We start from the raw sequence: 14,853 nt of genomic DNA on the forward strand, positions 1-14,853 counted from the left end.
AATCCCACTCATCATGCTTTTTGTTAAGTGATATGCATCCGATATGTTATCGCTATTTTTGTTTTCAGCTTGCCCTGACTGGTATCTGTACCTCACCTTTCCTGAGTTTGAATGAACACTCCCATACCCATAGCCATAGCCATAGCAACAATATGCAGACATCATATTCACTCCAGGTTTTCTTTATAAAATAAGTCATCTCATATTATCACATGGTTTTGTATCATCTTACACAAGGTAAGTAAAATCCACACCATCACACGTAAAACTTCACAACAAACCTCTTCTGTACTCAGCAAAGCTCAGGTGTTATACAAGTTCAAAGCACAGGCTCATATTTTCCATCGTTCTGGTTCATCCAAATGATATTTTTTGATTTAGAAATGTATCTCAAAGAGAACTCGTTGGCTGGGATATAAGGCAGCACTCACTGCAACAAGTTCTACTGGGGTTTGTTGTGCTTGTGGCGCCACCAAGATTTTCTAAAATCACAAAGATATCAATCAGTTTCTGTGGAAACAAAGATGATTTTATCACTGTGAAGGAAAGCAAACCCTGCAATGACCACAATGGACAAGTGTATATATATTTTTTTTCTCAAGTTCTTGAAACAGCCATTAAAACAACTGTTACAGCCAGGGTTTGTTTAGTTTAAGGATATACTTGTCTCAGAGGGAAACTACTTACTTCATGTTCACAAAATCTGGTAGCGTGTAGATAACTGGATGAATGTGTCTCAAACCCATAATGGACAGTCTGTCACTTGTGCATCAAGTCTTAGTGTTCAGGTTTTTCTTTACAATTTAAAAAAAAAATTGAAATAATCGGTTTGCCACATAGCTTTTATGCTGGTGGTTGTGATTCTGTCTGCTACACTTGTCTCTATCAATACCCAAATATCCAATTAAAACAAAGCACGTGGGGGTATTGAATAATGCATAACATCATAATGACTTTACGAACTGATGTCATTTGTTGCAGAAATTAAAATCCAAGCAGTATGAATTTTAAAGTAGTTGGTAAAAGTCCAAAAAAGAAGAAAGAAAAAAAATTAAGATAGTGGTTTTTACCCAATAATTAACTCATAATTTACCTAGCATCAGTCAGCATGACTGAAGGTCATCATCGTATGACTGCTGGGAAAGCTCTGAGTACAAATACACTCTGAACATCACTATTTCTACTCTCGCAAGCAAATACTTAGAGAGTATTTCTGCAGCACATTGGATCACTCTTCCTGCTGGCTGTATACAAAGTGACACAAAATAAAAACAAAACACTTGTCGGTGGATCAAATATAAGTACAAATGTAAGGCATTGGTATGAGAGGCCTTTAAGCAATCCCCAAACAGTCGACAATATAAAGACGGCGAGCACCTCCTCTCATAGCTGCACAGTTGACCACACTGACACACAAGAGGATGGGAGGAGGCATTTAAAAGGGTAATGTTTGAAAGATACACATGTCACTGGTGTATTGTACAATGATTAGAGAGGGGGCTTTTTTTGTTTGTTTGTTTGTTTTTTTTTTTTTACCCCCTCAGCTATCTGTCCCAACTATTATGTTCTGCGTCCTTGTTCTTTAAAATCCTACAGACAACAAAACACAGACCAACTGCCTCTGGTCTATCTCCACATTCATTCACAGTGTAATTAATGGCAGACAAACAGTCAGCGAACAGTCAGTAGAGACTGTCGGTCCGCTCTGTCACAAAGCCTTCAAAATAGAACATTCCTCGAAGTCTGTGAGCCACCCAGCCCACTAACAGAGGTCAGAGACGTAGTCAAAGTCCCGGAAGCTCTCCTGGTCTTTGCGAGAGAGCATGCGAGGCTCACGTGGAGGTGTCAGCGTTGGCGCTTCAGTGGTGAACTCCTCGTCGAAGTTGCTGACGTCTTCCTTGCCGCCAATGGAGGGGACGAAGGGAGGTGGCACTTTTCTCTGCAGCAATGCCTCCCAGTCCACGTTCTGGAGGGAGAACAAGAAAAAAAGGACGAGAAATAATTAAAAGAGGTGAATCCAGAATCTGCTTTATTATTATTACTGTTTCTCTGTCTTAATTCTGCATGTAATTAATAATATGCTTTAACTTCTGGTGATAACTGAGTATTTCTTGCTGGAACACAACACTGAGAATTTATTTAACCGTGATGTGATGTGTCTCCTGTGGAAAAACACTTGAAAGGGAGGGACTGCTCTTCCCCACCCACATCAAAAAAAACAGCACTTACTGTAAGTGCACTTACTCTAAAAAATGGCTGCTTCTTCACCTCCTCTGCATCCTTTTCACCGGAGCCGAGTCTTCTCTCCGGGTTCCTCCTCAACAGCTGCTCATGACAACGCATACAAGAATGAAAAATTATTAGTAGATGTTCCAGTCAAACATGAATGTGTCATCACTCTGACTGTGAAAGTGTCAGTTTGTCAGCTAAGCTGCCGATTAATAAGTGCTTCATGTCCACATGCAGCATTTGTCATGCACGATAAAGTTGAGAGAGTGAGAAAGTTTGCATTTCTGTGCGTGGTTTGTGTGTATTCACACCCTTCTCATGATGCCAATAGCCTCAGTGGACAGGAAGCGTGGATAGCGGACTTCATCATTCACAATGCTGTCAAACACCTCCTCTTCATCATCCCCTGGAAATGGAGACTACATACACACACACACATACACACAAAACACAATTTATTACAATCAATTTCAATCAATCAATTAGAGATTTGAAATTCACAAATCAAGGTATTAGTCACAGGGAACAAGTTAGTGATTATGCACATCCGATCCTCTCTGCAAAGATGAGTATCATCATCAGACATCTGAGGATGCAGCACACATACGATAATATACTTACTTCTTTACTTTATACAAAATCAGTATTCTTTTACGAGCATTGTGCTTGATGTAGTTTGATCTGTAATTGAAATGTCTACAGTGCAGAGCAACGGGAAACGGTAGCGACAGTGGGAACGACAAAAACTTAAGTCCACTGGTAAGACCTGGTCAGGGGACTTGACTGGTTACTTGACGCTGTATGAATGTTAGACCAATGACTCACCAGGTTAACCCATCTTTTATCCATCATATCTCTGTTCATCTCTCACCACATGAATAGCGCGAGAGCTTTGTGTATATGTGTGTGGTTCTCACCTCTCCCACCAGCATTTCATAGATGAGAACCCCCAGCCCCCACCAGTCTACTGCTCTGGTGTAGGACGTATCTGTTAGGACCTCCGGGGCCAAAAACTCTGGAGTACCACAGAATGTGCTGGTTCGATCGCCAAAGCCCATTCCTACAGAGAGAAGCAAGAAGATGAAATTATATGTCGTGTAAAAATTTTAGGAAATTCAGTGCAGCAGGCAAACTGGACCCGATGTAACATGAAAAATAAGACATCATCTGTAACATTGGTATCCACCTTCTTTACACAGTCCAAAGTCAGCAATCTTCACATAACCATCTGTGTCTAGCAGCAGGTTGTCCAGCTTGAGGTCTCTGAAAGAGAGGGAGGGTAAAAAGACGTAGATGAGAATCAGTATTTCATATTGCACGGCTCAGATTACACAAGGAGTTACAAACAAGACTAATAAGAATCTACAGCAAAATTTCTGCAGACTTACAGACAATCTGCTTGCTCGTGCAGACTTTAGACTTCACTGATATGATTAACTGAAATTCATTGTAACACCACCTTGGAGTTTTCTTAAACTCCAGACTAAAATAAATAAATAAAGCCTGTGTGAAAAATATGACTTTATTAAATTGTTACTTGAACACACATAGATCATGAGAAGAAACAGGTTTGTGTTGGCTACACACTCACCTGTACACAATCTTATGGTCGTGGAGGAACTGAAGTCCAAGAACTACACAGGCTGCATAAAACCTGCAATAAAAAGGAATAAAGTAATGAGTAATAATGAGTACAAAACTGGACAAATGCAAACAATAACTGGTGCATTACTACTACTATGACTACTCTATATTAAATGCATATTTTAATGTTAAAGTTGTAGGCTTTTGGTTTTGGCCGTGTTTGCCAAAAATGATAATGAACGAATGGACTGAACACTAAGGACATGCTTAAAAAAACTGGTTTAAAAAGCAGGGTTTTCTTGATGGTTCTCCCTTGAAGGTCATGGACACTAAAAACCCTCTTCTCTGGACTGTGTCGACATGTATAGGCTGAACTCAATCAGTATCTCTCTCACTCTTTAGTTGACTTTGGTGTCGCAAGAGACGAAGGACACATCCACAGGCCAAGGCTGCGGTCAAATAATTAAAAAAACTAAAGAAGACCTTGAAAAAGACAACAATGGTGCAAAGACAATCTCACTTCACTTATTCTAACACCACAAGGAGCTGTGGAAAGGACTTATCTCCTTCATTTCATAAAGGATGGCCCAGTGCGCCCTATTCTAATCGAGATAAAAAGGGAACCGCTGGAGCACGTGTCCTTAGCATTTAGCGAATTCGACCAGCTCTTATCATGGCTGCCACTTAAATGCTTCCAGCTCATTTCATTCATTTAGCAACCCTCATAAGCTAAAAATATTCTTTGACCACAGCCCTGGTTCAGCTGAAGCTAATATGAGTCTTCAGAAGTCCAAGTTAGACAAGTGGATATTTTCCAGACTTTTTAGTACCAAATGTACTCTTTATTTTTCTTGGACATTTCCCGTGCATGCTGGCTCACTGGAATTCAATGTGGACCTATCCTTTAAGCACTGCCTCCAAAATGACCGTAACAGTAGGGCTCTTCGGAGATTTAACTTTAAATATGCATTTATTAGAGGCACAAGCCTGTAAGTGTATATGGAAATTTAAATAAATCACAATCTTCAGAGGCCCTGAAATTAAAAATGAGATTAAACTCATTCACCCTACTATCAGGACTTTACATACATTCAACAACAATCAACAAATAGTGTCCAAAACAATCTCTACTAAACTTTTTCTCTCTCTCTCTCTCTCTCTCTCTCACACACACACACACACAGGTGCTACATACACAGCTCGTGGCTCTGTGAAGACGTCTGTGTGGATGTGCATCATCAGGTCGCCTCCTGCTGTGTACTCCATAACAAAACACACGTGCTCTGGAGTCTGGAAGCACGCAAACAGGTTGACCAGGAAGGGATGGTGTGACATGTTCACGATTTCAAAGATGCGCTTCTCGCACATTAGACTGCAGGAGAAAGGAGAGTAATAACGGGAGAAAGGGGGATGAGGAAAGTGTTGAGATGTGAAACAGGAAGTAGAGAGAGGAGAAAGTGAATGCAGAAGATGAGAAATTGAGGATTGAAGGGAGGAGAAGAAGATTAGAGGGAAAAATCAAAGACATTTACCTGTAATTAGATAGTGTTTATTTTGATCAATAACACTGCCACACTCATCCCACAGATAAAATGTAATCACGGTGACTCAAGGCACAGTAAAATGTATTATGCTCAGGGATTCAGGCTTAGAAAAAAAACCAAGAAAACAGCAACCGATGACACAAAAACAGGACGCAACACGTCGAGAAATAAACACGTTGCCACACACCTTTCCACCTCATCCCGAGCTATGATATCACCTTTCTTCAGGGCTTTGATGGCGTACATCGTGCCCGTCTTCTTGTATTCTGACAGTAACACCTGCAGAAAGACACAAGCAGAAACAGCTGTCTGTTTCACTCTTAAAAATGCACAAAAAGCTGCACAAGTGACCTGAGGGCTTCTCGACATGCATGTTTAATATCAATGTGATATTTATAAAACAAGAGATTTCCATTAAGTTTTTAAGTTCCAGCAGAACCTGAACTTTTAAACTTTTACACACTCAGTATGTACATAAACACAGACACTTTACGGCATAAACAATAAAAAGTTTATAGAAATACATCCGCATAAACCTCTCAAAATGCTAATCTGTTCAGAAACATTTTTCCAATGTATTTCCAGTCAAACGTTTGTTGAAAAAAAAAAAATAGTCCAAATGGGCCTCTGGCTTAACTATACCTTCCCAAAGTGTCCCCTGCCCAACACAGCAATCAGCCTGAAGTCCTGGAGAGACAGAGGACCTTTCCTCTGCTTACTGGAGACAGACACACAGAGTTAGCAGGAACATTGAGAGTAGACACCAAAGTATCAAAAATAACTGATTAAAGATTAATACCAAAAAAAATTGCTCACAACAGCTTAATCTATCACGTAAGACATAGAACCTGTAAGCATGTGTACTCTGTAATTTCAAATGTAACCTGCTCAGGCTAATGGACAGGCCTTTTTCATAGCAAACTATTTGACTTGTCCTAACTAGGAAAATTACAGGTGTTGATGATGGTCCTGTTCTATTCAAGTGTGAAAGTGAGCCAGCACACATATTGCATGGACCCTGAAACTGAAGCAACTGAATGGAATTCAGCTATCAGTAATTTTATTACGGTATTCTACTTGGGCTCTTCCTTCTGTGTCATTTCGGAAAGTTTTCAGTGTGAAGGGCCTCTTATAAAACTTAGAATAAAATAATATACACAGACAACATCAGAAGAAAAGGATGCTATCGTAGAATTATATCCCAAAAACATAATGCAGATAATGTAAAAAATAAGTACATAAGGATGCAGCGTTTCCGTGCATGTGTGTGTGTACCTGCTAACAGACGGGGTTCGGACAGGACACTCGGGGGTGAGGTCTTGGGGGGAGAAGGGCTCGATGACCGGCAGTCGGTCCTGACAGGGAAGGACGTGCGAGGAAAGTGACAAAAAGGGAAAGACACAGAGAGACAAGAACAGAGATGAGAGGACACAGGATGGAAGACAAGAGACACACGATTTCAGAACAACAGCTTGGACATGACAGATGTCTTCCAGTGAGTAGGCTTCACTCTTTTGTCTCGCGCTGGATTGTAAACCTAATTCAGACCCACACGCTCTGTTTTTGCAGACAGTGTGATCAAGGTCATAACTATTCATTCAAATCACACGAATCGCCTGTTTTCTACATGTTGTGATCATATTAACTGTATCTGCAGTACTGTGTAAGGACAACACTAGCTTTTCACATTCACTCTCGGCCTACAGAGCTTGTTTTCAGACAGTTCCATATAAATAAGCACCAGGTCAGATATATTGGAGCTTTCAGAAAATTAAATGTTGACATGTACTCAACCTATCAGGTTGCAAACTCTGCCATGACATAAATACAGCATAACGAAACCATGAAATGCAGCTTTTTTGGATTATGACTTATGATTCCCTCAAAGACATTTTTACACTGTTCTAAATGGCTAAATCTCAAAATAATAATATAGATTTTTTTATTTATTATTTTTTGTTTGCTAAAAAACAGAAATCCAAGCAAATCTTCTGTCTACCATCAAAAATATAGGTCAAACTTGTCATAATCTGTAATTATTATTTCTTGGATTAGGGACTGTTACATTATTCACTGATCAAAGTGACAAAACGTTAACTGTCCATGTGCAGAGTTATCCCCTATCTTAGTGTTCAATACATCACAGTCTTAGCTGTAGATCACGTCAAAGAGACTACAGCTAACAGAATGGATTTTCTACGTTAGACCAAAAGTCCCCCCAAACACAAACATCCTGTTTCCCAGGCTTCCTCTCTGTCCGTCTGTCTCACCGGGGTGTGTGTGTCCGTGTCTCTCTTGTAATCGCCTCTTATCGGAGAGTCACTTTCCAGACTCAACTTCTCCACTGAGACCTCCCTGAAAAAGTCACACGGAGACAAACAAACAGGCCACCAGGGTGATGCAGGACAGACAAATGAACAGAGACAAAAGGGTTGTTAGATGTGGGGCAGAGAAAGCATCAATTTGCCATGAAACACAAAGGAAAAAGGTTCAAGGAATGTGGCTGTGTTTGATAGACAGCTATCAAACATCACACGTAGGTGCTGAGTGTTTCACAGGTTCTCAAGTGGAGTGTGTGCATGTGTGTGGTGGCTGTGTGTATGTCTCACCCGGAGTTGAGCGTTAGGCTGTGTGCGTGAGGACTGTAGGTTCCTGAATTGTTAACGGTGGGAATGGCGTTTCGAAGAAGCCTCACCCACGTCCCAATATCCACGTTCATCTGACGCGCCCGCAGGAACGCTTTACCTGGAAACACACGGACGTTCACACGTCTTGAGCCACTAATACACGTTTCACATAGCAGATCGCCATCAGTCATTCACACGGTCAGTTTAATTACCACCATTTTCTTTTGAAGATATTTACTGATCCTACCTATAAAAATCAGGAAAAAGGGAAAAACTTTTGTTTTTGCCATTACAGTTTGGGTTGTCATTTACCACTAGGTGGTGCTGTGGCCTAAATTTAAGCATATGTTTCTTCTCTGCAGGTTATGTTCATAACACAAATAAGTAGTTTAAACACAACTTTTGTTTGTTAATTTCAAAAGGTCATCTATAGAAACTGTACTAAGACTGTAGAGTATAAACTCTGAGCAATTATGTCCGTTATTTGCACATCTCTCTGCTGTGTCACCTTGCTGCTTAGAAAAGACCTTCTTCTGCCTCTGGAGGCGAGGAACTCTCTCAATGACCGGGTTGAAGAAGGTCACCTGGAAAAAACACAAACACAAAACATGAAAACACAGAAACGACACACCCACGTTTTATTTTCAGACATCACGCTCGGACGACTGAACCTTTCAAATATGATACATCAAAGCAGTGTTTCTCAGCACAGGTGTGTGTGACAGTTTGTGTGTGGCGGGGGGGTGTACATGCGCACATTTGAATATCTTTGTGTGTATTTATAGCACTTGCAAAGATGGCTGTCACGTATGCAAGAATAGCCATGTCCAACCTTTGTACATGGCTGTCCTTTCTGACATTTATGCAGATATGCGAGTAGGCTTACATCAAGGTTTGTGTGTGTGTATGTGTACCTCAGCCAGCAGCAGGCCCTGAGGCTCGAGCTCCAGCTGAACTCTGTGCTTCTGGTTGTCCAGGAACTCTTCCAGCTTCACGTACTTCAGAGCACACAACGAGCGGTAGTCCTTCCAGTAAACGGCAATCTCCATCTCCCTTGACTAAAGCACACACACACACACACACACACACACACAAATGCATACAATGTGTTTAAGTAACCTTTTAGGAAAGACAAACTGTGGCTGCTGTATCACAACTGGGTACATATGTGTGTGTGTGTGTGTGTGTGTGTGTGTGTGTGTGTGTCTATCCACGCGTGTTTTTGTACTGACCCTTTCCAGCTCCACAGTGAAGGTCTGGTCCCAAGCCTGTTCTCCCACAGTCCTCCAAGCCGTCTGTCCCACCACTGTGTTATCCAGCTTCAAGACTGTACTCACCTCAGCTGTGGACGCATGCACACACACACGCACACACACAACACAGCATATTTTCTTTCATCCAAAGGTGACATTCATATACAGTACCTGGCACTTTGGCCCTGATCAGTATAAAAATGAGCGCTGCTGCATACTCAGCCTACAATAACACAAATAATGTATTGATTGCTTATTGAATATCTTTGGAGAGTCTGCAGAAAGTGCAGGACATAAGAAAAAGGTCCTACACACACTCATAGAAACACGTACAGGAGAGCTCATCTGTCTTGCTGGGTGTCTTCCCGCTGACCGAACCACTCCGTCCGTAGAGCCCCTTGCTGCCCCTCATGAAGGACCTGGTGTCTCCAGGACTGTGGCAGGGAAGCATGACAGCTGTCCCTTTATTGCGACCTGGGACCACCTCCAGCAAGCCCACACAGCCCAGCAGCTGCACCTGTAAGGTACCTGAAGACCAAGCAAATCGAGTCAGGAAGAACCAACCAAAGGAAGTTTCTGAGACACATCAAAGACCAAAATGTGGCCTGCCATAGGTTTGTTTTATTTAACGTACCAGTTAAGGGTGAGGGCTTGTTGAGGGTGCTGTACTGGTTGTGGAGGTAGGGAGCGCCATGGCGAGAGCTGAAGGCGGGGGAGGAGGCCAGGACAAGCTCCTCTTTAATGACGCTGGCTTTTGGATGGTCCTCCGGCAGCTCTGCCAGACGCTGATCCAAAGAGTCCCTCAGCAGGTCTAACCGCTGAGACGCCTCACTCAGACGAGACTGCGCCTACAGAGTACAGACACAAAGCAGTTTTAATACACATTAACATCCACTGGGTGATTGCTTACACTGTTAGTTGGCCATTAGGTAAACTATTACCCCTCCATCCAATCTCACAGCCCACATAATCCATCCCTCCTATTGTATTTTAGTCATGTTTTCACAGTAACAGAGGAGAGGAGTATTGGTCTAAGAATCCACTAGAAATGTCCAGTAAAGCGGTTCCATACCACAATATTATGGAACTTGTTTTGTTACTGAAATAATGTGTGTGTGTGTGTGTGTGTGTATGTGTGTGTTTGAGCCTATGTGTAATGGGTTTCTGTTTCAAGTTCAAAAGTGAGTTTTAAACACAGACACATGATAAACGAACCGGTGAACCACTAAAACTAATCAAAAGCCCCTTCATCACCAGCACAGATGTGTTTTTTGAGTTGTTAGGCCATATGTGAGTTTGCCATTGTAGGGAATACAGTAGTCGTCAGTGAATCTCTGAAACATCTGACTGAGGTTTGAGATGCAACATTACTTTTAGTGTTTTCTCATCACAGCTCATCAGCATCTGACACATTGTGATCATGATGCTGTAAATCCACTAATAAAATTTGAGACTGAGGAAAGGTTTCCTGTTGCAGGGTGTGTGTGTATATGTATGTAAGTATCCAGCCTAACCTCAGACAAGGCTTTCTTGTCCTGGACTTTGCTGGCCCCCAGGAGCCTCAGCACATTTTTGGCCCCCTCAGCGACAGCATGTTCCACCCTGTAGTGATGCCTCAGCTCTTCGATACGCAGCTCCACTCCACACACGTCCTGGTTACCTGCAGCGTTGGGACGTAGAATTGGCATCACTGTATCAGAGCAGACGACTTTACAAAATGCAGCCGAGGCTGTAATGCCATAAAACGTGGCTTTAATGATGCCTGCAACTTTTATTCAGTTAAGTTCTTGGCAGGTGCACAATGAGACTTCAGTGTTTTGTTTTGGCAACAGTGCGTTACAGGGAACTCCCATGGGCATACTGAGTTAGGTTAATGCCTTAATGCATATCATGCATTACACAAGAGTCAGACAAAGAAAACATTAACAGTGCCTAGAGGGAGGTGAGCAGCCTCTGACTGTTCCCCAGTAAACAACATTGCCACTGTATTTCTAAATGGTTTTGTCATTCTCATCTTTAAAAGCAAACAGAGCGATGAGAAACCCTGTCTTGTCTAATCCAGAGTTTGCTTCTTTGTGATTATTTTTTTCATTGAGAAGATTTTTATTGAATTATGTTGTGATTAAGTTACAAGAATTTTAAGCTCTAGAGAAAACAAACATGAGTGATACCTCAAAAACTTAAATAAGATTTCATTGGATTTTATAGTAATAATAGCTTGTTGTCCAGTCTTTCCTGTTGTTGCCACAGGTTACAGAGAACTTCAATACTGGAATGGAGGTTGGAATAATAATGATAATAATATAATAGTAAAATAAAATATAAACTTATGGAAGGTCTGTGGAAAAATTATATGACCTTTAAAGCACACTGTATACTGACAACTAAAGAGGGATAAAACTGAACAAATATTTTTTGAAACATTTATTTCCAGTCACAACCACTTCAGACTTCCACTAATGAAAAAACTGACAACTGGTCATTTCACTCCTTAAATAGTAAGACCTGATAACAACAGCTAAAATTAGGTGCACTGCAATCAGCCAAAAGATAAAAACATAACATAAAAACAGAAAGCCTGAGAGTAGCACCTGTGATGCAATTATAGCTCAGTGGTTAGTTTAATGGCCCAGTGGCAGACTCGCATGAACATACAGATGTGGAAACAAGACAGGAGGTGTAAGAGAGAGAATTTGACTTTCAAATATCAAGTTGTAGAAGAGGAAGAACAACGAGAAGTGACTGAAAATTATTTTTATGACTTTGAGCTTCTCAAAATGCTGCAGGAGACAGGGGAGAAGGCAGGGAAAAGAGGGAGGCAGAGATGGAAATGGATGTGAATGCTTTTATCTCCAAATAAGGTGTTCTGCCTGGAGCCAAGACCCTGCTAGATGACCTCTCCACCGGGTGTGGTGCCTGGAGACTGTCTGTGTACACTATACACACAACCCTTGTGTGTGTGTGTGTGTGTGTGTGTGTGTGTGCGTGCGTGTGTGTGTGAAGGAGACAGAATAAGAGACTATGTGGGACACCAGCACAAAAGGACAAAATGTGGATGTTGAAGTGTTGAAGTTATTCTGAGGTTTCCATTAAAGTCAATAAATACCTACAGAGAAAGTGCAGAAACTCATACTCTGTATACACTGTATAACTCATACACTGTATAAATCATAATAGAAGTTAATCAGTTTTGGAGAACTGACTTTTATTATAAGACTACTCCAGACATCTAGCATTGTGCTCCAATTAACACTGCTGGACTTAACACATTACCCACCACGCAGCATGAACACAGACGGATCTGTCAGAGATTTGATGTGTGATATCAGTAGCGCCTAAGGTCCAGTAAGCTCACTTCTTTTTGACACAGATTTTCTTTCATTTTGTAACCTATTATCTTCAGCCCCAACTGACACTGGCTCGAGCGATCACACATCTCCCGCTAGAGGCTTTATCTAACTATTTTCACATAGGTAGTAGTGATCCTCAAGATCTGTAAACAGACTTTGATCTCTAAAATCAGTGCAGTTGCCCTTAGAGGACACAATCTTTGCTGTTCAGTCTGGTCATTAATTGCTACAATACTATTTTTATTACATTAAAGCACTGGAAGGACAATCATACATTTTAAAAGGTCCTTAAAGAACAAGTGCAGAAAGAAAAACATGACCCCAAAGGGAATACACTAACTTTAAAATCTTTTTTTTCCTGCCTCTTCCCATCACTCTCTCCCTCTCCACTGCTGTATTTTACCAAACCATCCACCTCCTGCCACTGTAATCAGTCAGTGTGTTTCCCATCGGGGGGCTCATAATGATCCACAGCACTCGCTGCCAAGCGGTAACTCGTTTACCTGCCCTGAAGTAGCACCAATCAGTCTGCCTCTGATCTTACCTCCAGTGAGTGTGTGTCACAAAGAAGAGAGAGTGAACAGGACATCATATTTGTCTGTTGTTTGTATCTTTGAGTGTGCAACCACCCTTAAAGGGAACATGTGATGCTTTCTTTTTTTATAATGTGTTATATACCTCTTTTTGCATGTAAAATATTCACAAGAGGTACAAGAGTGGAATATGTCCACTTTAATACATAAGACCACCTGCCCAGACAATGTTTTTGCTTTGCTTCTACACACAGCACACAACAGTGTTTCTGAGTGTCTGTGTGTGAAAGAGACTTTTCATCTGTCGGTCCTTTTGTTGAAGGGTTGGATGTTTTTTTGTGCATCTCTGTGTGAATTTGATTGTGGTAATGTGCCAGGTGGGCCACTTCATAGGTTTTGTATCAACTCACTCACAAATAAACACAGTATATCACTCCTAGCAGTCCTCTCATTGTCTTCCCCACAAAACTAAGGCAGAGAGACAGGAAAACACTTAGCTGAATTTTTATTGATCTGTTTATGCTACTGTGCTTCTGCTGTCTGGAGCTGCTCTTCTAGACAGATTGTGTGACATGCAGAAAATAAAAAAAAAACATGACCGCAGATGACATAACGGCAGAGTGATGAAAAAGATCCAGCCAAATTCATGCTGCTTCAGCTGACATGTTTTCCCTGATATACCCATGGCACCGACATGTTCAGCAAGAGCTTCTCAGACAGAAGGGTTCAGATCCCTCTTGATGTTTCATGCTATAGTGTTGGCTAACTGCAGTGCTCAGACTGCAATTGTGCCTGTGTTGCATTACATTTTTCAGTGACACAGTGGCATGTTCTGTGTATTTTCTATTCACTCATTTAGCCATTCAATCAAACTTACCCTGTGTGTCATCATTGTGCTCGGTGGCCTGCACAGCCTTGCGGATTTGCATGCGGATGATATCAATTTTGGTCTTGCTGTCCTGGAGCATCTGCTGGGCCGTCTGTAGCATCTTCTTATCCTGATGGGAGCAAGGACGAGGAGCAAATCACAACATGACAATTTTTAAAGTAATCGAAGCACGAGATAATAATAAAATGTGTCTCTCAGGTTCTACATGTTTAGAGATTGTCTGAGTCAGCAGATTGCAAGGTTATGAATCATGTAGGTGTACACACAGAGACAGCATCAGTTATCAGGCACAGTGAGAACATTACCACCACAGCTAGATAAAACTGAACATTATAATCTGCACAGAAGTAACCCTTTAATCACAATCAACCAACTACTGTTGCAACCACTTAGAGCACTAGAACCAAAACTGAAACCAACAAAATACTAAAAATGACAATTAGAGGTTAAATACTATATACCGCACCCTTGTCCCTCTACTGTACTTCTGAGATGAGGACCACGGAGGATCACATTCTCTGAATCAACTTTGACATTTATTTATGTGTGTTATTAATCAGCCCTTGATCTTCTGAGTGTTCAGGTATGTGAATATCTGCGTATGGATTATGTCCTGTACCTTGGTGGATCCGTTGGAGTAAATGGGGATCATGTTTTCAACTCCCTGTTTGACTTTAAGCTCGATGTTGAGCTGTCTCTCCAGGGCAGCGATGCGCTCCTTGTGGGCTGACGTACGACTCTCTGACCCGGGAGACTGAGGGCACTCATCTGTGGAGGGAAGATAAAGGTTGGAGATGACATAAAAAGGAACAAGATGTGGGTTCACATGGTGCGCTCTAAAGGG

At 41.5% G+C, this 14,853-nt stretch overlaps 1 protein-coding gene across 2 annotated transcripts in view; it reads right to left on the reverse strand.

Moving 5' to 3' along the window:
* Window positions 1-166: 166 nt before the first annotated feature.
* pkn1a (protein kinase N1a) overlaps window positions 167-14,853 on the reverse strand; it is a 44,362-nt gene continuing 29,675 nt past the window's right edge. For both annotated transcript variants that reach the window (XM_046410128.1, XM_046410120.1), the window contains exons 4-23: window positions 14,629-14,777; window positions 13,998-14,118; window positions 10,752-10,897; window positions 9,872-10,085; window positions 9,571-9,765; window positions 9,217-9,326; window positions 8,899-9,042; window positions 8,493-8,568; window positions 7,967-8,102; window positions 7,628-7,712; window positions 6,633-6,712; window positions 6,000-6,075; window positions 5,545-5,636; window positions 5,009-5,185; window positions 3,821-3,883; window positions 3,416-3,492; window positions 3,147-3,289; window positions 2,541-2,648; window positions 2,245-2,325; window positions 167-1,966 (exon numbers count right to left, since the gene is read on the reverse strand). In XM_046410128.1, coding sequence (XP_046266084.1) covers window positions 1,763-1,966; window positions 2,245-2,325; window positions 2,541-2,648; window positions 3,147-3,289; window positions 3,416-3,492; window positions 3,821-3,883; window positions 5,009-5,185; window positions 5,545-5,636; window positions 6,000-6,075; window positions 6,633-6,712; window positions 7,628-7,712; window positions 7,967-8,102; window positions 8,493-8,568; window positions 8,899-9,042; window positions 9,217-9,326; window positions 9,571-9,765; window positions 9,872-10,085; window positions 10,752-10,897; window positions 13,998-14,118; window positions 14,629-14,777 — 2,477 coding nt within the window. In that variant the 3' untranslated portion in view covers window positions 167-1,762. The remainder of the gene's footprint in view (window positions 1,967-2,244; window positions 2,326-2,540; window positions 2,649-3,146; window positions 3,290-3,415; window positions 3,493-3,820; window positions 3,884-5,008; window positions 5,186-5,544; window positions 5,637-5,999; window positions 6,076-6,632; window positions 6,713-7,627; window positions 7,713-7,966; window positions 8,103-8,492; window positions 8,569-8,898; window positions 9,043-9,216; window positions 9,327-9,570; window positions 9,766-9,871; window positions 10,086-10,751; window positions 10,898-13,997; window positions 14,119-14,628; window positions 14,778-14,853) is intronic.

The sequence above is a fragment of the Scatophagus argus genome, chromosome 2 (assembly GCF_020382885.2).
Source record: "Scatophagus argus isolate fScaArg1 chromosome 2, fScaArg1.pri, whole genome shotgun sequence".
NCBI classification, from domain to species: domain Eukaryota; kingdom Metazoa; phylum Chordata; class Actinopteri; family Scatophagidae; genus Scatophagus; species Scatophagus argus.